This window comes from Petromyzon marinus, chromosome 28 (genome assembly GCF_048934315.1).
Source record: "Petromyzon marinus isolate PM22_M1 ecotype Great Lakes invasive population chromosome 28, UKy_Petmar_22M1.pri1.0, whole genome shotgun sequence".
NCBI lineage: Eukaryota > Metazoa > Chordata > Hyperoartia > Petromyzontiformes > Petromyzontidae > Petromyzon > Petromyzon marinus.
This window is the reverse complement of record NC_133694.1, coordinates 7,944,450-7,967,366: the sequence shown is the minus strand read 5'-3', so window position 1 is coordinate 7,967,366 and position 22,917 is coordinate 7,944,450. Positions and strand designations below refer to the sequence as shown.

General features: G+C 43.7%; 1 protein-coding gene across 5 annotated transcripts in view; it reads right to left on the bottom strand.

Moving 5' to 3' along the window:
• The window catches only part of LOC116946981 (rho guanine nucleotide exchange factor 19-like), a 53,799-nt gene that overhangs the window by 29,279 nt on the left and 1,603 nt on the right, over positions 1-22,917 (bottom strand). For 2 of the 5 annotated variants that reach the window (XM_032962295.2, XM_076070309.1), the window contains exon 2: positions 4,334-4,842. In XM_032962295.2, the coding sequence (XP_032818186.2) occupies positions 4,334-4,829 (496 nt within the window). In that variant the 5' untranslated portion in view covers positions 4,830-4,842. Of the gene's footprint in view, positions 1-4,333; positions 4,843-10,895; positions 11,176-22,917 lie in introns of those variants that run through there. The other 3 variants (XM_032962296.2, XM_076070310.1, XM_032962297.2) reach the window with 3 other exon arrangements.

The window sequence follows — 22,917 nt, the reverse complement described above, 5'->3', positions numbered from 1 at the left end:
CTGTGGAACAAAGACGGTGGTGGTCACCGCGTCGCGCTCTTTCAGATGCGCTTCTGCGGCCGTCTGGAATGCTCTTCCTTCCAATATCAGGAAGCCACTGGGAGGAGGCGCGCAATTTTTAATCATCGAGATTGAAAACTAACTTCTTGAGAATTGCTTTTTGCGCTTAGTTTGTTGTCCTTCCCCCGCACCTCCGATTAGCACGGTTGGCTGCGTGCGGTGCGAAAGAAATTCAACGTGCATGCATAAAACAGGTCAGGCCCCCACCCCCCCCCCCCAAACTACCTCCCCCTTCCCCCCCCCCTGGGGAGTTTATAGATTCACCTCCGGCTCCTGGACAACAGATTGCCGATGCCTTGCGCTCGTGACTCACACACAAACCACGCGAAGTTTAAACCTTGACTTAAAGCTTTCGTGACTGCAGGAATTCATATTCTTGGGTCTTTCGGTAAAGTCACGTAGCTAGGTTCAAAGAAAATAACGATTGTTATATTTTTTTTGTTATTTTCTTTGAACCTATCCACGTGAATTTACCGAAAGACCCAGGAATACACACCAAGTTTCTGTCTCGATGGTGTGGTCCTCTATTACGAGCTTAGTAAACAAAAACCAAAATACCGGTCAGACCACATTACAACGTCCAGCAGGTACAATCTCGGGCCATCTTTGCTAAAACATTGTTTTTGCTAAAACATTGCCCCTGTCCTAGATCCAGGCTCAAGATCTTTCTCTGCTTATGACAGTGACCTCTCATTTAAATAAATGCGTCGGTGACTCACCATGTGGCGTGATATATATTTTTAAACTGCCGTCTTGTGATACAGCTGCATTTGGATGGTGTGCAAATCAAATTTGTATTCCATCGCATTTATACGGCTGGAATACATCGGCGATGCATTGTACATTTCAGTACAATATAACCCCCCTCCATAGAGTCCAATGTGTAGTGCATAGTGTAGTGTACAGCAGTGTAGTGTATAGTATAGCAGTGTCGTGTATAGTAGCGTAAAATAGAACCCCTCTTAACGGCCACCTCTGTTAACGACTAATCACTTAACGAAGAGCCCCCATAGAGCCCAATGTGTAGTGTATAGTAGTGTAGTTACCTCCAAGGAGCCCAATGTGTAGTGTATAGTGTAGTATATAGTAGTGTAGTTACCTCCATAGAGCCCAATGTATAGTTTATAGTGTAGTGTATAGTGGTGTAGTGTATAGTAGTCTAGTTACGTCCATAGAGCCCAATGTGTAGTGTATAGTGTAGTGTATGGTAGTGTATAGTAGTGTAGTTACCTCCATAGAGCCCAATGTGTAGTGTATAGTGTAGTGTATAGTAGTGTATAGTGTAGTGTATAGTAGTGTAGTTACCTCCATAGAGCCCAATGTGTAGTGTATAGTGTAGTGTATAGTAGTTATATTGTATAGTAGTGTATTGTATAGTAGTGTAGTGTAATGTGTAGTGTAATGTATAGTGTATAGTAGTGTATAGTGTAGTGTATAATGTAGTGTATAGTAGTGTAGTGTATAGTGTAGTGTAATGTGTAGTGTATAGTGTAGTGTAATGTGTAGTGTATAGTGTAGTGTATAGTAGTGTAGTTACCTCCATAGAGCCCAATGTGTAGTGTATAGTGTAGTGTATAGTAGTGTAGTGTATAGTGTAGTGTATAGTAGTGTAGTGTATAGTGTAGTGTAATGTGTAGTGTATAGTGCAGTGTAATGTGTAGTGTATAGTGTAGTGTATAGTAGTGCAGTTACCTCCATAGAGCCCAATGTGTAGTGTATAGTGTAGTGTATAGTAGTGTATAGTGTAGTGTATAGTAGTGTAGTGTATAGTAGTGTAGTGTATAGTAGTGTAGTGTAATGTGTAGTGTATAGTAGTGTAGTGTATAGTAGTGTATAGTGTAGTGTATAGTAGTGTAGTGTATAGTAGTGTAGTGTATAGTAGTGTAGTGTATAGTAGTATAGTGTATAGTAGTGTAGTGTATAGTAGTGTATAGTGTAGTGTATAGTTTAGTGTATAGTAGTGTAATGTGTAGTGTATAGTAGTGTAGTGTAATGTGTAGTGTATAGTGTAGTGTATAGTAGTGTAGTGTAATGTGTAGTGTATAGTGTAGTGTATAGTAGTGTAGTGTATAGTAGTGTAGTGTACAGTAGTATAGTGTACAGTAGTGTAGTGTATAGTAGTGTATAGTGTAGTGTATAGTTTAGTGTATAGTAGTGTAGTGTAATGTGTAGTGTATAGTGTAGTGTATAGTAGTGTAGTGTATAGTAGTGTAGTGTATAGTAGTGTAGTGTATAGTGTAGTGTATAGTAGTGTAGTTACCTCCATAGAGCCCAATGTGTTCGCTTACCGACCACTCTCCTGTTAACAATGGGCTTAGGCGATCTAACACAAAAACCATTATTATGAATAATATTGGTCGCGAAAGCCTACGTGTTAAATGATGGGCTGTTGCAGGTACAGCAAATATTAATTAATGCATTGAATAACCATGTTTATTTAAATATTATGTGTTTATAATGTTGTTAGCATCTTTATGAATTAATATCCAATGTTTAAATGTTATAAATGACTTTTTTGGGGGGTGAAAAAGGGTCAACTTCCGATGCTATCGAAACGAATTAAAACTTTAACGTCCTTTTCCTATACTCTCGTTCAACGTGGAACCAATAACCGTCGTTAAGAGGGGTTGACTCAAGAGTGCCAACTTTGAGGACCGTTTGTGAAAAGCTAGAGGCATCGTGCCAGTCGAAGCGGCACTGCAGGAGATGGCAGATCAGCAACAGACTCTTGAATCAATGTGTGCGGAGCTTGGAGTTGTTACCCCCCCCCCCCCCCTCGTCGTATGCGGGTGGGTAATTCTATGGGTTCTTTCGTATCCCTCCTCCCATACGATGCCAAATAATGCCCTCCCCGATGGAATTTGTCCATTGACTTCGATGCAAATTTCCATCGTTAGCTCAGGGGGCTGCGAGTGGAGATGAGTAATGTAATGCTCATTTGAGCAACAAGTTACTGAGAGACTGTACCTCAACCGCCCATCTAATGTGCTGTGTGTGTGTACTGTATATATATCCGGCTGGTATTAAATGGCATCTTCAGTAATTAATAGAGTTTTTTTGGGTTAGATCGCGTAAATACAAATGTGTCGTTAAACCCACCACCATCCGACACAGCCAATCAGTATGGTTTGTCAAGTTAACTAAACATGCCAGTTCGCCTGATGATGCTGGTTGTAATTACTGGCGAAACGTTGTACTCGAATTGTAAATGATGTGGGTTCACTCTCCAACACGCCGGTGTGCTGTACTAGTAACTAATTGGCACGTTTAGTTTACGTGACAAACCTTACTAGTTGGCTGTCAGGTTTAACGGCACATTTATATTTACACGATCTAACCCAAAAAAAAAACTCTATTGTGGATGATATTAGTCGGGAAAGCCTACGTGTTAAACTGATCTTCAGTAATTGTCTGTTCAAGTTAAGTGTTGCGTGTGTTTTGGAATAATGCCAACAACACAGCTAGAGACGCTTGAGAAAATAAATACAATGCACTTTCATTGTTTGTGTTGAACCACGAATGTTTTCAGGAAGAAATGTACGCGTTAAACAACCACCATGGGTGTCGGGACAATCACCCAACATTTGTAGATGTGGCTAAGAGACACCCACAGCATTTGGGACAATAAATCCTCGCCTTTTTTGAGTCTGCATTTTTTTCTTCCTCCGTCAACACGGCGGCATTCAACGCCAATTGCGTTGAAGAGAAAAGCTTAAACTTACGCAGTGGCACACCAGCAGGTGACCGAGTCAGTTGGCTTTAGTTAAGCAGATTTAATTTTGATCATCGTGCAGTATAATTAGGGGGGTTGAACTTCAGGGATCCTATCGGAAAATTAATTTTGTGGGCGCATCGCTGACAAGATGTTAACTACCTCGCCTGGTACACAGGAGGTCGTGGGTTCGATCCCGACCCTAACACCTGTAAATTGGGAGTTTGCGCGTCTCTCTCAATGTGGTCGCGTGGATTTTTCTCCCCAGCCCTCCGGTTTTTCCCTCCACACATATAATCGTCCGTTTAGAGTATTTGGCCGCTATAAATGTCCACGTGACGAGCCACTTCGTTGAGCTATCATTTGTGGCCAGGTCGCTTCTGAAAAGGAGCTGTATAGCTTCAGTGGGCCTTGCCTGGTTAAAATAAACATAGGTTATATCACAGGGAACCAGTCGCGAGTAGGACGACACCGCAAGCTTCCACAGTGTGGGTGCCCCCCCCCCCCCCCCCCGGTGTTCAGATTACGTCCGCACATTCCTTAAACCAGACAGCTCGTTACCTCTTGAATTCCGGGAGTACTTTAAACTGCCGGAGAAGTCCACGCCTTTCTTTTTCACGGCCCTGGAATGGAAGGTGTGGCGATTGACCCCGCGTCGAACGGTGAAAGAACTCGTCATCTCCTGCTCCCCGTCGCCATAATCCTTGACATCGGAGGAGCTGAAGGAAGACCTCTTCAACATCGTGTGCTCCAGCTCCTCGCGCAGCCGACCGATTTGCCTTCTCGGTCCGTCCAGCTCGGCGTCAAACAGACCACCGAAGGCTCCGTCCGTTCTCACATCCACCGAGGAGCTGTGGTCTTCCACCTGTTCCTTGCCGTCCACCGTGGTCCGTACCACTTTCCTCGTGACCACAGTGCAGCTGTCGTTGCTGGCCGCTTGGAACTCAAGATTCTTCGGGGGCATGGAGGCCCACCGCGGCCGCCACGCGTTAGTGCTCCCCTTCCCGTCCGCCGGCGATCCACCGGAGGGACCGCCAAACTCCCGGTCTTCATCCATAACGCCGCTGAGCCTCCATGTGACGCACGCAGGATAGTAAACCACACACCCACGCACGATAAAAAAAAGCAAAAACAACCGTTATTTTAAATTATTTCCAGGGGCAATAGCAACACATTCTAGCGCTGTGGTTAAAGCGCTGTGGTAGAGGAGCCCGCGGGACGTGAATTCACATCCCAGTTGTGGGCAACCCTGTAGTGACTTCGTTTAAAAGGAGGGGAGGGCACTCAAAACTTGAGGGTGGAGAGCACGACAAAATTAAAATTCAAACAAACGTTAAACAAACAAACGCTAAACGTGGAATGAGCAATATGACTCGCTTTTGTCTTACCATGCCTTCTGCTCCATCTCTCACCACCCTCTATGTACATGAGGTAAAAGGCTGTATGTAGTACTGACATATCTGACTTGTGTGTAAGAAGTTGTCAGTTTGACTTCAAAGAACAATGTTGGATTCAGTCACGGGAAGGCGGCACGCACTGCGGATGTGCAACTAACTTCAACTGTTTTTTATTTTACCAGGTAAGGCCCGCTGAGCTGAATAGCTCTTTTTTTCAGAAGCAAACCTGGCCATAAATGATAGCTCAACGAAGTGGCTCATCCCGTGTGGTAATGTGTCACAGACAAATACTCCAAATGTGTGTCGATTCTAAATGCGGAGGGGACCAAAAAAAAAACTGGACAACCCGGAGAAAAATCCACGAAGCTGCGCAGGCTGAGCCTACTGCCATGGCATCATGGGAAAAATCGAAGACAGACGGCCAAGAGGAAGACAAAGACGGATGCGGTGGGAGGGCGGGGAAGGGGGATGACATCGGTTAACAAGCACCCGCCCAGCACGGCGAACATCAGGCGAGTTTGTGCCGAGGGGGATGCTCTGCCATTTTCTTGACCGTTGACCTCCAACCCCCGGAGGGAACACCCAAGGACGGACTTGAATACTTAACCCTTTTCCCCATGACGTACGTGTACATCGTCGGAACGGAACCGGAAGAAAAACTGAAAACAATGTTATCGGTACCGAGGCTCCCCACAAGGCCGCGCGGGAGGGCGCGTGGCACAGTTTGGCGCCAGCTATCGTAGCGTTGCGGTCGTGTCGCTACAGTTCTCTGCGGTGAGTGCAACGTCTTTGAAAACAACGGCGCCACGCCTCTCTAAATAAAATTAACGGCGAACCGCTTTCGCATTCCGCGACTCGGCGGTGAACGGGGATACGCCCACCCTGCAACTTGTAGACATATCGGAACGGGAAACGGTTAATAGCTCGGAAGGAAAAAAAGTTGTTGTTCTCACTGGGATGGAGATTTTCATACAGGTGACGCCACAATCACTGGGACGTTATAGCTCTTAATAACACGAGCTCGTAAAGATGGAGAGCACCATAAACTTAAAAGGTTCCCACTCCATTTAACAACCTGTCAGAGTCCATAGCCAAGGTAATATCCCCCGGTTAAAAATTATTGGGTTTACGGTTAGCCGGGCTCTTCCTGTGGAGGAGCTAAAGGAATCCGCACGCTAGAAGTGTAGATGCTTGTGCAATCTATAAACGGCAAACTTCAACTTGGGTATGATGGATACACCAATACATAATAATCACCGTCATCATCAGCCATGATCATTCCTAAGCGCGATGAATGTTTGCCAAGGCCGTCACTGTCTCCCATGGCCCTGCGATGTAATGATCCGCCTAGCAGCTGCACGAGCCGGTCCCATTGCTCACTCTCCTCAGTGGACGCTCTCTCCGGCGCGTTCGCTCATTCGGTTGCCGAAGGAGGTGAACATCGCCGGCCATCTCCTCTCCTCGCCACGTGGCCTGTCCAAGCCCAAAGCCAAATAATAAACCCAATAATAATAATAATAACCCACAGTACATCAAATAATAACAATAGTATTTTATAATTTAATCTGAAAGAAGACCCAACAAATGTAATTATCGAATAAATAATACAATATTTGGTGGTGCAAAAGCACAAAATAACGATTCAACCGGATTTATCCCGCTGCCACGCGTGGTCCCCACTCGACCGGGGAAAGGAGTTCCAACGTCTTCGTAAAGCGGCGTCGTCGCGGAGAATTTGAATTCCCGCGGAGTTTCTGTTCCCCCCTCCACCCTTCCCCAATATCGATCGGCGTATTGTACCGGGCCGCTTGTTTCGTCTCAATGTGTAAACACAAACAAACAAACAAAACAAATGTGTCAATAACACTGCCGCCTTCAAATGAAAATATATACGACGTCATTTTCGGCAGTGGCGCCGCTCTCCTTCGTAGCACACGATGTGCCCACGATAGCGCGCCACGCGGTTTATGGCATCGTTATAAATAAGATCGAACACATTTTTTTTTCCACTTGCTGATAAATACACAAAGGGAGTCAAACAACTTGCTCCATCTACCTCCTATTGCTTCAATATGACACGTAACATTAACATTGTATTGTCATCATCATTATCATCATAATGCACAGGTTGAATGATCTTCAATATCTAACCAAAATAAAGCCATTGCAGTTCAATATCAGAATCATTTGGATTTGAATTAACGACTTACGTTTTCATTCATATTCTTAGCTCTTTCGGTAAAGTCACGTTGAAGGGAAACAATAAAATAATAATATATAACATATATTTTATTATTTTATTGTTTAAAACATATATATTTTATTATTTTATTGTTTCCCTTCAACGTGACTTTACCGAAAGAGCTAAGAATATGAATTACTGCAGTCACGAAAGCTTTAAATCAAAATTTAAGACTTCCATTTTGCCGATGTGCGCATCTCCTTCATGAACATTAAATTATTGACAAGCCGCAGTGCGACTGTGGCCATAGAGATACACTCATAGATACACACAGAAACTCATAGAGACACACAGAGACTCATAGAGACACACAGAGACTCATAGAGACACACAGAGACTCATAGAGACACACAGAGATACACTCATAGAGACACACAGAGATACACTCATAGAGACACACAGAGATACACTCATAGAGACACACAGAGATACACTCATAGAGACGTACAGAGATACACTCATAGAGACGCACAGAGACTCATAGAGACACACATAGACTCATAGAGACACACAGAGACTCATAGAGACACACAGAGATACACTCATAGAGACACACAGAGAGACTCAGAGACACACAGAGATACACTCATAGAGACACACAGAGATACACTCATAGAAACACACAGAGACTCATAGAAACACACAGAGATACACTCATAGAGACACACAGAGACTCAGAGATACACTCATAGAGATACACTCATAGAGATACACAGAGATACACTCATAGAGACACACAGAGACTCATAGAGACACACAGAGATACACTCATAGAGACACACAGAGACTCATAGAGACACACAGATATACACTCATAGAGACACACACAGACTCATAGAGACACACAGACTCATAGAGACACACAGACTCATAGAGATACACAGAGATACACTCATAGAGACGCACAGAGACTCATAGAGACACACAGAGATACACTCATAGAGACACACAGAGATACACTCAGAGACACACAGAGATACACTCATAGAGACACACAGAGATACACTTATAGAGACACACAGAGATACACTTATAGAGACACACCGAGATACACTCATAGAGACACACCGAGATACACTCATAGAGACACAGAGATACACTCATAGAGACACACAGAGATACACTCATAGAGACACACAGAGATACACTCATAGAGACACACAGAGATACACTCATAGAGATATACAGAGATACACTCATAGAGACACACAGGGATGCACTCATAGAGACACAGAGATGCACTCATAGAGACACAGAGATACACTCATAGAGACACACAGAGATACACTCATAGAGACACACAGAGATACACTCATAGAGACACACAGAGATGCACTCATAGAGACACAGAGATACACTCAAAGACGCACAGAGACTCAGAAAATTTCAAGGTAAGCCGCAGTGCGACTGTGGCCATGCAACCAAAACTATGAACCACATAGTAAACCCATAGAGACACGTAGAGATATACTCAGAGACGCACAGAGACTCATAGAGATACATTCAAGGTAAGCCACAGTGTGACTGTGGCCATACAACACAAACTACAGACCATATAAGCAAACCACTGCAGTCTGCGCTCCCTCAACAGAGGAGAAATAGCAAAACTACCAAACTCTCTCTCCTGAAAGCGTGCTCGTGACTAACAGACCTCCACATTGCCATTTAGCTCCTGAACGTATTGCTTCCATATGCAAGATCAGAATCAGAATCATAAAATCGAAACAATAGACAGACTAACAGGTTAGTAAAAAGGTGGACGGACATAGACAATCACCGACAGAGAACACCAAGAGACAAGAGAGGAGACATCCAGACAGCAAATTAAAACACAGCTTACGTATAACAGGAGAGTCAAAAATTATAACAGGGTTATTTTATTTTGATTTAAAGCTTTCGTGACTGCAGGGATTCATCTTCTTGCTTCTTTCGGTAAAGTCACGTAGAAGGGAAATAATAAAATAATAAAAATCAACCGATACTTTGCTTTTATTATTTTATTTCCCTTCTACGTGACTTCACCGAAATAACCAAGAAGAGGGTCATTTTAATGTTACCAAGATTTACGAAGAGATGTACAAAATTGAGAAACTGAATGACCTTCTTCTTAAACTTCTTCTTCACAATACAGTTTGTTTAACTTTTTTTTTTTACACCACGAGAGAGACTTTTACAAATTGAGGGACACATTTTCCCTATAAATTCAGGGGGAAAACAAAGCCCTGCTGCCCATACCGCACTTACAATCAACCCGTCAAGCCTCGCGCGGTTTGTTTGGTGACGCTGTTACCTCGGCAGTTGTGCACAAGCGCGTATAACACACAAACGCGTCGAGGAGCACGGCAGGCAAACACCATCATCGCGCCAACTCCGGTCATCCTCGCGGAAGCACCAACAGCGGCAGTGGCGTCTCCTGGCTGGCCATCGAATCATAAGACGGTCACCGCATCGTGCGCTTTCAGATGCGCTTCTGCGGCCGTCTGGAATGCTCTTCCTTCCGATGTTAGGAAGCCTTTGGAGCTGTGCGCTTTTCCGATCATCCAGATTGACAAACTAATTTCTTCAGAACTGGCTTTTGCGTTTTAGTTTTGTCGCCCTTCCGTGAAACTCCGATTAGCACGGTTGGCTACGTACGGTGCGAAAGAAGTTCAACAAACATACACTCTGATTTAAAGCTTTCGTGACTGCAGTAATTCATATTCTTAGCTATTTCGGTAAAGTCACGTTGAAGGGAAACAATAAAAGAATAAAATATATATAAAACAATAAAAAAATATTGTTTCCCTTCAACGTGACTTTACCGAAATAGCTAAGAATATACATACACTCACCCACTCACTGACCAACTCACGGTTGGCTACGTACGGTGCGAAAGAAGTTCAACACACATACACTCACCCACTCACGGTTGGCTACGTATGGTGCAAAAGAAGTTCAACACACATACACTCACCCACTCACGGTTGGCTACGTATGGTGCAAAAGAAGTTCAACACACATACACTCACCCACTCACGGTTGGCTACGTACGGTGCAAAAGAAGTTCAACACACATACACTCACCCACTCACGGTTGGCTACGTATGGTGCAAAAGAAGTTCAACATACACTCACTCACCCACTCACGGTTGGCTACGTACGGTGCAAAAGAAGTTCAACATTAATACACTCACCCACTCACGGTTGGCTACGTACGGTGCGAAAGAAGTTCAACGTACATACAAGCCTCAACACATTTGTTGATGACACCGTGTGGCCTTAAAAGGGAAAAAAATATATAAAAGGATGTAAATAAATAAGTAACCATTGCTCTAGACGATAACCATTTTACGTGTGTTCCTTTTAAGGCCACATACACACCGTGGCATTGACGAATGTGTTGAGTTCTTTTTATATTCCTTACACAGATTCACATCATACGGACGCAGACAATCTCTCACCTATTGTGCGAGCTGTAAAAGCGAGTTAAACGAGGCGTACGTACGTGCATACACAGTAGGGAGAGGTACGGCACAGGGGGCTCCGATGAGTTGGCCCGTCTCCGTGCCTTCAGCGTGTGCCAGCTCATCCAGAAACGGAGGAGGAGGAGGAGGAGCGGGTGGAGTTCTAGCAGCTTGAGCTACGCCAAGGTGCACCAGCCGTGACCCACCGAGACCTTTGACACAGACAGGTCCTCGGACTCGGAACTTGGATAGGGACGAGCGGCGACAACGGACAGCGAGCCGCCGACTTGGCGGGGTGCTCGCCAAGGCAAGCTCCCTCGGCAGCAATCCGGGCAGAAATTCACACAGGCGTGCCGGGGCGGCACACCGCAGATGGCACGCCGCCGTCAAGTTCTATTTCAAGGAGAACGCCCGCGCGGCTTGGGCGTTGCTATCTATAGATGCGGCAGTGTAAACCTCGTGTATTTGTGGCACCGGCGGTGCTCAAGAGTAACAAGAGCATCCACGAGCACAGTTTCAAAATGGTTTGCCTGTGATCAAAGCGCACGAATTGTGCCCCTGATCTAGTCAGATCATGGAAGCTAAGCTGGTCTGAGCCTGGACACTATGGTATGTATGTATGTTGAACTTCTTTTGCACCGCACGTAGCCAACCGTTCTGATCGGAGGTGCGGGTTGAACCTCTTTCACACCGCACGTAGCCAACCGTGCTAATCGGAGGTGTGGGTCAAACTTCTTTCGCACCATACGTAGCCAAGCGTGCTAATTAGAGGTACGGATGAACACCAGGCAGCAGAGGGCAAAAGGGAAAAATCTCTAGCACTCCTGTTCCATGCTCTAACATCTATGCTCCCCACATTGGCCAACGTGGACAAATATGGTCAAATAACTCCCCCACGACCTGCCTGGCACGAGCAGGGCCTCATCCAGCAGTGGATGGACAAAGAGGGGGCTTGTGTGCACGTGCACCCACTGGCAGAGCCAGTGGGGGGTGAGAGGTGGCACGTGCCCCCCCAATGATCCGATCGAAATCCCTAAATTCGATCGGATCATTGGGGTTTATTAATAATAAATCAGCATTTTGCGACCCCCACTGCCACTGTGTAGCATTTTATTACGTGCCAGGGACTCTAAAAGATGATAGGACAAGAGTCCATAATCGGCAATAAGTAACAGCAAAGCAGTTACAGTATAAGTGACTCACAGAATTGTGCGCAGTCGCGTATACAGTCCACGACTTCCCTGAAGGCATCAACACCTTCAGCGAGCGCGATGCCGATCACACAACGCGGTTCGAATTCGACCCTCGATCGATGGCTGCGCCATCGCCGCACAAGCGTCGAATAAAAAGCAAGGGACAAGTCCTCACTTACTAACAACCCCTCTATCATTTTTCATTGCTGGAGGGGTTTCCCCCCCTATCTGAAAATCCTGGCTCCGCAATTAAGTGTAACCCCCAACACATGCGGTACAAAAAATAAATATTCTCACGTGCACAACCTTGCCCCTGCTGTATTTTCAAAAGGGCCGACAGTTGTCCCCAAAAGAGACCACTGCTGGCCACTGGGCTTAATTTGTTTAATGAATTGGGCGTTAAAGTTGGAATGGCATCAACACACGCTGCTTGCTGTTATATTCACTCATGAATCCTAATGAGTTAGGCACAGTGTTATGGTCCGGGCACCATTGCTAACCATACGCCTCTCTGGGATTCCTTGCTTGGAGTCACATGTTTTGACCTGTTAAACATTTGTCTACGGCCTTGCTACGGGAATGGCCCTGAGGTAGATGACGCTAAACAAAAAAACGCACGCAGAGCCATCAAAACAGCCACAAATACTGTCAATTTTTTTTTTATAGAATTATATTTATATCACCAAACTAAGCTATATATTAATTTGTATTATGAAGCAGTTCCACACCGCCCAAATAATTGCCTATATTTTTTTACTTTAAATGCAGTATTATTTACGAATGTGTTCAGTTAGGTTTTTTGTTTGTCAATCGTGCACCCACTGCCAACGCAGTAGCAGCAGCATCATCATCATCACCAAATAACGCATCTATTCTGTCGGTGTGTGTATGGTCAATCGTAAATGCCCACGACAAAAAAAATCATCTCGAATGCAACCTGTCAGATCTTGCGAGCTAAGCGAGGCTTTGTTTCTGGGGCCTGTTTCTGGGGCCTGTTTGACGCTGCACTTTGATCGGTGCCCACCGCGGCTTGCTGGCGGTTGTATTGGGATTGGGGTGCCAAAGTGTCCAGGACATGACAGTACTGAGTGCCCTCTCCCCCCCCTCCCTTCATGTCCCTCTCCCCCCACTCCACCCATCCTCCCTCCCCTCCTGTAGGTGGGTGAGCTTTCTCCGAGTTCTCTCGTTTCCTCCCATATATCCCAAACACCTCATTCAATGGGATTAGCCAAAAGATCTCATCGCGGGGTTAAACATGTGGCATTTATTATAAACTCGCGGGAAGTATCCGGCGTTGCCCGTGTGAAAAAGACACACACACACAGATCGACTTACACACACACACTGACATCAACCCACACACACAAAACATTGACTTACACACAAAACATCGACTTACACACACACATATGTACTTACACACACACACAGATCGACTTACACACACACACTGACATCAACCCACACACACAAAACATTGACTTACACACAAAACATCGACTTACACACACACATATGTACTTACACACACACACATATCGACGAACACACACATGGACCCAAGCAAACACATCGACTTACACACACACAATACATTTACTCCCATATATCCCAAACACCTCATTCAATGGGATTAGCCAAAAAATCGTATGGCAGTGTTAAACATGTGCCATTTATTATAAATTGGCATACGAATTCATCGCTGGGGGATATTGTGAATAGTCTTATGAAACAATGATATAATTATTTTCACGAACCAGACTGCGGTTATTTCATTGCATCACCCGGAATGTTACGTATATGATCCCCAAATATTGATCTTGTGGTTTCAGGGTTCACGTGAGCACCTTTAATCTTGAGGAGACCTCAATGAAACACCCTTATAATGGAAACGCAGAGCTTTTTACACTAACATTAGCAGCAAACCCAGTTAAACACGGAACGTTGGGCCAACGTATTGTCAACGTTGGCCCAACGGATTCCATCCAACCACCTGGGCAACGTTGAATCGGAATCAGAATCTTCACTTAGACTGGAGGAATGCGATGAGCTATGAAGTTATTTTTCATGGACGGGGCAAAGCGTTGCACGTTCACTGCGAAAGTGCCTTGAGAACTGTAAATGCCGCTCAGGGCAGTGCATAAGCAATGTATACACAAAACATACACAGCAGACAAACTCATGTACGCATACACAGTGTCCTGTATACATGCATACAACTCTGTATATAGGCGTAAGCAAAGATATATTTTGTAAAAATTAGGTGTGGCCATTATCACCTGGCTTCATATTCTTAGCTCTTTCAGTAAAGTCACGTTGAAGGGAAACAATAAAATAATAATATATATAAAACAATTAAAAATTCTCACGACGTTTCGACCATAACACAAACGGTCGTGAGAATTTTTTATTGTTTTATATATATATTATTATTTTATTGTTTCCCTTCAACGTGACTTTACCGAAAGAGCTAAGAATATGAATTACTGCAGTCACGAAAGCTTTAAATGAAAATTTAACCACCTGGCTTCAGTTTAAACAAAAATCCGATGTCAAAAGCTTAGACAAGTTAACTTGATGGCGGGACCCCGGGGTTCCCATAAGCCCCCGGCTCTCGCATAAACCGCGTTGCGACATCATTTTACGCCAAGTTGAAGGCGAACGACACGGGCAATCTATATCCTCGCGACGAGCTCTACACGATGCGCTAATCAAAGTTTCAAAGTTGTGTTTCTTCTTGTTGCGCATTCGTCCTCGCCGCCGTTGCGCTTGGACGAGACACGACGTGACAACAGAACGATCCGCGCCGGGTGGGTCGCGACCTTTATGTGCGCCGGGTGGGACGGAGTCGCCAAAAAATAAGTGAACTCATCACGATTTTGACTTGCGTTTAGTCGGGACCCCGGGGTCCCTGACATAAGGTGCAGGTATTTAAAATGCAGTCTTCAGTTTCATCAATCTGTGTAAATTACGCACATTATTTATGCAGGTTTTACCAACTCCCAAAGCTGAAAATAACCCTGGCTTATGAACAAAGGAGGCAGGCGCGCAACAAGTCCTGCGCAGGCGTGTCGGAACGCGCCTGCACTGTACTGTAATCCCAAGTTTTAAAGGCCAGGGTTCCATGGGCTCGGGCAAATTCAATCGTGGGAAGATGACATCATGTACTCCCAAGAATTCCAAACCCACTGGGGATGCAAAGTGGCTAGGAGATGGCAGGACAGAGCACATGGGAGTGTGAACCCACCTGCTTTGAGTGTGTTATCCGCTCATATGCATGTAGGGTTAATCACTAAGAAGCCCCGGTTTATTCACACACGCGAAACATTAATTATGTTAACAAAAAAAGCCTAAAATCTCAATGCAGTACCCTGCTGAAGAAGCGTCTCGAGACTCATTGAGATAAGTGCTTGATATAAAAGGAAAGGGAACATTATTCGGCAATGTTAATTTTATTTTGTTATTTGCGTATGATGACAATACGTTCAGGCGATGAATGCCAATCTCGAGCTCTGCTGGCCACGAACGATAAGCCTTCAGGAGAGTGTTTGTTTCATTTTTCTATTCCTCTTACAGGAGTGCGGATTTCCGTAGTTATGATATGGGCCATAAGTTTGGGTGTAATGGCCACAATCACAGTGGCTTTGCCCTTGGTTTCCCATAAATAGAAGAGTTGTACCCATTAGACTGCCAATGTAAATCAGCAAATATCCATAAATTATTAGTTTTTTTCGAGCAGAGTGTATATAACTTAAAACATTCCCGTGTATTTCTGCCTCAATAGCTCACTTGTGACTGTGCTGATGGAACTGTACACAAAATCTTAAGTTGTGCATCAACGAATGCCCTCTATTATCTTAGGTAATTAATAACGGCACAACCACACCGCATTTACAACCTGTGAAAATAAAATGCGCGGTGGCGAGATGTTAACTACCTCGCCTTAAATTTTGATTTAAAGCTTTCGTGACTGCAGGGATTCATATTCTTGGTTCTTTCAGTAAAGTCACGTAGAAGAAAAATAATACAATAATAAAAATTTAAAACAATAAAATTATCACGACGTTTCGACTGCAACACAAGCAATCATCATCAGGTGTGAAAACCACAAGAAAATTTGAAAAAAAGTGGCGGTTATATTTAACGTTAGCACCACGGAGAGAGATTTGACAGTTTGTTCAGATGGACAAGTCCATCTATGTTCGGAAAAGAGGAGGGGGGAGACGTAAAATAATGGATGCGGTCTGAAAGCCACCTTAAGCGTGATCAATCAATTAAGACCCGAAATGGCTTATCAAATCCTTCCAATGAGTGCTAAGCCAGAATCCATCTTCTCAGTTGAAATTGTCTCTGTGTTTGTATATGTGCATAGCCTCATGAACGAATCTCTTATGGTAGCCGGATGGCTTGTCCTACCGTGTAGGACCAACACCTCGGCCGTGGCAGATCACTGTTATAATTCAGTAGGTTCACATGGCATTGACTTCTCCAAGACAGAGGTTCTTTGCAAGCCATCCGGCTACCATGAGAGATTCGTTCATGAGGCTATCCACATATACAAACACAGGCAATTTCAACCGAGAAGATGGAATCTGGCTTTGCAATCATTGGAAGGATTTGATAAACCATTTCGGGTCTTAATTGATTGATCACGCTTAAGGTGGCTTTCAAACCGCATCTATTATTTTTCGTCTCCCCCCTCCTCTTTTCCGAACATAGATGGACTCGTCCATCTGAACAAACTGTCAAATCGCTCTCCGTGGTGCTAACGTTAAAAATAACCGCCACTTTTTTCAAATTTTCTTGTTGTGGTTTTCACACCTGATGATGATTGCTTGTGTTGCAGTCGAAACGTCGTGAGAATTGTATTGTTTTATATTTTTATTATTTACCTCACCTTGCATATAGGTCATGGGTTCGTACTCTCGTGCTTTTGAGATGAGTATGCATATTGACTGAAGACTATGTTAGTTTGTTTCGGAGTTAGCTGCTTGTTTGGTACAAACGTTGGCTCATGACTAGCCTTTGGGGCTGGAAATTTCCATCTTTGCCACTAATTCACAAAATAGTGACTTAACACCGTTATTCACCTTCAAGACGTATTTGATGGAAAAATACTCTACTTTGCAGTCATTCATTGATCCAAAACTGGATGAAGTGTTGCTATACTTCACCACTCTGGCCAGCACTGGTTATTTAAGGCTACTGCCAGGACCGATGATATCGCTCGCCACTGATGTTAGCCGTGGCTGGGAATCGAATGGCGCAGTATATGCTGACCGCTGCGTCACCGCTCGCCTCTCTTTTCTAGAAATTACCCGAAAATTCTGAACGAGTCTGCAGAAAATACATTTACACATGAGCGATTTTTTCTTAAAGAGTGTTTTCTCGATTACCGATCCCCCCCTCCCTCCTTGTTTGTTGCTTGCGTATGTTGCACACGGTACTGTCGCTCGTAAAAAATACAAACATGGAACACTCCAAAGTACATTTTCACAATCGTAAACACATGCTAAAGCTTAACTGTCTGTACACTGCACTGCGTGTTAAATGTCCCTGTACAGTATCAGCAGAGGGCAGTGCAACAATATCCATTTGTTGTACTGCACTTGTATGCTCCAATGTTTACGCTTGCCACCTCCGCCCAACGCGCACTTACCAACAAAACAAATTATGTCAAATGAACACAATGGCACGGTGAGGCTCTCATCCAGCAGTAGATTGACAACAGAGCTGCGCATCTTTATGTATTAAGCTGCCCAAGGCCTCCCGTATATCACGTGACTTATGCGTGGCCACCCCCACTCTTAACCCCTCCCCTCGCCCCACCCCATGTGAAAACAGACGTTGCTCTACGCAGCATTGCTGAGGTTCTCGTATAGACGCTTCCTCCGTTCCCTCGTCTTTCTTGACCCTTTGCTCGGATTTTTCCATTCATTTTCCCACCTCTTTATTTTCATTCTTTCTCTTCTCTTTTCCCCTTCTCCTTAATTTTTTCCTCTTTCTGTTCATTAAATATTTGACTCTACTCTCCCTGCCGTGGTGTGCCATGGGTTAAACGTTGCTACTGCGGGCAAACTCCAATGTTTATTATGGTACACTATCTGCACTTTGGATATGTCAAATAATACATGCCCTGCATTCCTACCAGTGACAACACGCACAAGTATGGTATACAAAATATGGCTTTGATTATGTTTGGTTGACTTCAACAATGCTTGAAAGAGTACGTGTGGAAGCGATGAGACCCAGAATATAGCAGTCCATTTCCTTGATATGCACTGTATTATCTAAAAGTAATTAGTGTACTGAACAACCCCTTGTAGATCCACTGCTGCATGAAGGTCTCTTCAGCCGTATCGGTCATGGTGGTGGTTAGATCGTATTTCACCACGCTGGTCAGTGCGGGTAAGATACAAGTGAATCCAGAACCAGTTAGGGTATCCCTCGCCATTGAAAATTACAAACTAAACTAAACTTATTTTACTGGGTAAGGCCCACTGAGCTATGCCATTCTTTTTCAGAAGCGACCTGGGCACAAATGTGGAAATTTATAGCAGTCAAATACTCGAAACGCATAATAACAGGGGTTTTCCCCTTTTTTATGGCAACAAAAAGGTTTTTATTATATTTTGGTACTGGCAAAGGAGGTCTAATGAACTCGAAACGCATGTTTATAATTACGGAAGGAAAAACCGGAGGACCCGGAAAAAAAATTAAATGACCACAGGCAGACGATGCAAACTCCAAATATACAGCAGGCGTCAGGGTTGGGATCGAACTCACGATCTCCTGCATACCAGGCGAGGTAGTTAACATCTCGTCACAGCAGACAACAGCAGCTGTCATAGGAACCAAACTCATATTGCAAGTTTCCAAGTGAACAACTCTAACCACTGCACTAACACTCCATGCTGTATATGTATGATGGATATTCCCAATTTCCAAAATCTGCAAATCGGCTCGAGACTCGAGATTTTGGATGATTCGTGGGGAGGAAAAACGACCTAACGGATTTATCCAAAAGTATATTTACATGAAATGATGCAACTTCTGTGATTTTTCAGTCAAAATTGCCATCGAGTGATGTCACTTTTGTTAACACCAAGGCACGTTCAATTATCACCAAAGGGAAATGATCCGTAAAAAAATACAGTACGTGAAATTGTCCTTACAATGATTAAAATTCAAAAACCCGAAATCCAACATTTGTTTAATCCTAAACTCATGCCTGCTATATATAACCACAAAGAACCGCCATGTAACTACGACACATACTGTCAACAACAATGTCTTTCCATAAGAGGTTTTTTTTGGGTTAGATCGCGTAAATGTGTGTCGTTAAACCCGCCACTACCCGCCACAGTCAATTAAGAAAGATTTATCACGTGAACAAAACGTGCCAATTAGTTACTAGTTCAGCACACCGGACCGTTGGAGAGCAAACCCACAACATTTGCAATTCGAGCCATGACTATTTCGCTGCTCCTGTTGGGATGGTCACATTTGCTCAACTCCTCTGTCTTAACAACTATATGGCCACACGCATTCAGTTATTTTGATGATGACGGTCTGGATAAGTTTCGATTTAAAAGCTTTCGTGACTGCAAGGATTCATCTTCTTTGGCTCTTTCGGTAAAGTCACGTAGAATGAGAATAAAATAATAAAATAAAATAAGACAATAAAATCCTCACGACGTTTCGGCCACAACACAAGCAATTGAAGCTCTGTCGTCCCGACAGTTCTGTTCTTTCACATGAAGAAGGCTGCTTGTATTCTTAGTTTTTTCGGTAAAGTCAAGTTGAAGAGACACAACAAAACGTGACTTTACCGAAAAAACTAAGAATATGAATTACTGCAGTCACGAAAGCTTTAAATCAAAATTTAAGGCTGCTTGTGTTGTGGCCGAAACGTCGTGACAATTTTATAGTCTTATTTTATTATTTTATTCTCATTCTACGTGACTTTACCGAAAGAACCAAAGAAGAGGTCTGGATAAGGCTGAGAGTTTCAGTACAATGCAATGCACGTGGCGGCAAATGTGTGTTGGTAAATCTATTGCACGCGAGATTGTTTTCAGCTCAGAACCCATCCAGGGCCATCGCCAAGGAGAGCAATAGAATGTGGGAAATGTTTGAAGAAGGTGCACAGATAAGGAAACCAAGGTGATAATGTTCCAAAAAAACAACATGACCTTCGAGATCAGACGCTGCTTACAGATTAAAGTAGAAGTTCTGTCTTAGCTGTAGGATAGCCAAATGTATTAGCTACATGAATGTTATAATAGCGTTTTTCCACTTTTTTTCTGGCAACAAACTGAAACCTTTTTACAAGGATTCATGTCTGCATTAACCACAATACCTGCAGTCAAAATGCAAACAAAAAAACATACTATGAAATATGCATTGTCCTTGAAACTGGCAAAGGAGGTCTAATGATGATGATGAGATACATGAATGTTCACAACACACTCAGGTTACTACGTTGACTCGTCAATAAATTAATTCGACAGAAAAATAACCCTCGGGAAAACACATGTAGAAAATTGCCCAAGTCACACCCACCACGAGTTGGTGTTATTTTCCTATTATCTCATTTATGTACATGAATCAAATTTCGGAATACTTCTGCTCCGTGTGCTCATCCAGGTCTCAGAATGACCAGAAAACCCCCGTCTACAAAACATGGATCGCAAGGGGTCCTAAAACCCTGCAACCACGCAAATCGTACGTATGATACAAAGGTCGCCAATACTTGAACGAAAACCTGTCTAAATACACTTTGTTTTACTTGTGTGTTCTGTGAAAATGATTGTCGATACATGAGTGAATGCGTACATGTAGTGTACAGCTCTCGATGAGGACCTCCCCACGCCTTCTCGCTGTCACAAGGCTTATTCGACCACAGCACGCTGGTGCGGTTGGCGTTTGTTGTCGCGAGCACAAACGTTGGAGCGTAGGACGGCAGTATAACTATAATAACCTTTGCTGCACTGTCAAGCCATAATGCCTCGCAAACTGTATGACCAAATTTGCTTTTGAACGGTAAGCCTCCACATTTAGAAACATGCATTGAGATCATTTAGATTATGTTGGTGCTACGTCCAATTAATGGGGGACTTTGTTGAGCTATCACTTGTGGCTAGGTTGCTTCTGAAAAAATTAAGTTCATACCTCTGGGCTTTGCCTGGTAGGATGGGGTTGGTTTAGTGTTGTATTTGTTTGTGTTCGGGTGATTTGATTACCTTGATTGTACTTTGTACTCCAAGCGTGTGTTTGTACTGTTTGTTGTTGTAAAGATCTTACCCGCCCCTACTGGATATTTGTATTAAAAAAAAAGCTTTAGAGCTCATCGGTTCCTCCAGTATTAAGTTAATATTCTGACATTAACTTAGCTTTCAAGATTTGATGAGATTGACGAGCATTATGGATTATTTGGTCATAGCTTGGCCAGCGAAATGTGCCATGTGCATGATTCTGAAGTGTTCATGTCAGTAGAGAAAAAAAACTGTGTAATAACTTAGTTTTAAACCATGACAACAATTCATGTACTGCATCACTACAGCTCAGTTTCATAAGATACATTTCATTAGTTGACATGTAGGCATACATTCATGCATACTATCTCTGTTACGTCACATTGTGAGTGAGTCAGTTAATAATAATGTGTTGTCTTTTGTAAAAGGTTAATCATTACTTGATGTTTAACTAAACGCTCATTTTTCGATTTAAAGCTTTCATGACTGCAGGGATTCATCTTCTTGGTTCTTTCGGTAAAGTCACCACGGAGAATGGAAATAAAATAATAAAAATAAAACATAATAAAATAAAATTCTCACGACGTTTCGGCCACAACACAAGTAGCCTTCTTCAGCTGGACAGCTGTCTGAGCGTGGCTGTGTTCCACTCCAGCGCTGTCCTCGAGACAGCGCTGATCCCTTCACCTGATGAAGGCCGCTTGTGTTGTGGCCGAAACGTCGTGATTTTTTGTTGTTTTATTTTTTTACCTACGTGACTTTACCGAATAGAACCAAAGAGTTTGAATAGCACAGTTTTTAAGTTTCATTTATTTGGTATAGCCCCGGCTCTCGAGTCGGGTGCAACCGCAACAAACAAAATATGAACAGAGAAACATCTTAAAGCGACGACGTGCAACGGAAAAACTTCCTGGATAAACCAGCAAATCTTACAGAAAAAATAAAGTTACGTGATGCAGTGATCAAACTGCCTTGACATGACAATTTGATCTGAATATTGTTGATATAGGAGTGCAGGTCCCTGGTGTTTGAACTCTTTATTACGGTACGGTAATTGTAAATTTGCGTCATGTACAATTCTGATGAGCAACGAAGGGATGGATGCCTTTCTGTCAAGCGTCTCTCATTAAGGCCGTCCACACCAAGGGGTGGTGTCAGGGTCAGAGCACCACTAGACAACCCAGCCGCCTTCGTCTTCCCAGGGCTCATACTGACCACTCCACATCGGGGCATCATTTTAGGCTGAGTCAACCTATGGGAGGCTCCAAACTTCCAATGTGCCGTACATAACCCATTTGATCTATGCACGTCACCTTCGTAGACACTTCTACGCACGTGTATATAGGCAACGCTGAAGATTTACAGTACTGTATAGCCCTTTTTATTATTCCACTGCTGGATGAGAGCCAACCCCCCCCCCCACCCCGACGCCCAGGGAGTATTTGACCATACTTCACCACGATGGTTCAGTGCAGGTTGGTGATAGCGGGGAGCGTAGACGCGTGAGCGAAATATATTACAACAATGGCATGTTGCTGCACTTCTGTCTGCTCAGGATGTGACGACTTGTTAATACGCAAATGGTTCGATGTGGCACAGCTTGATATATGCAT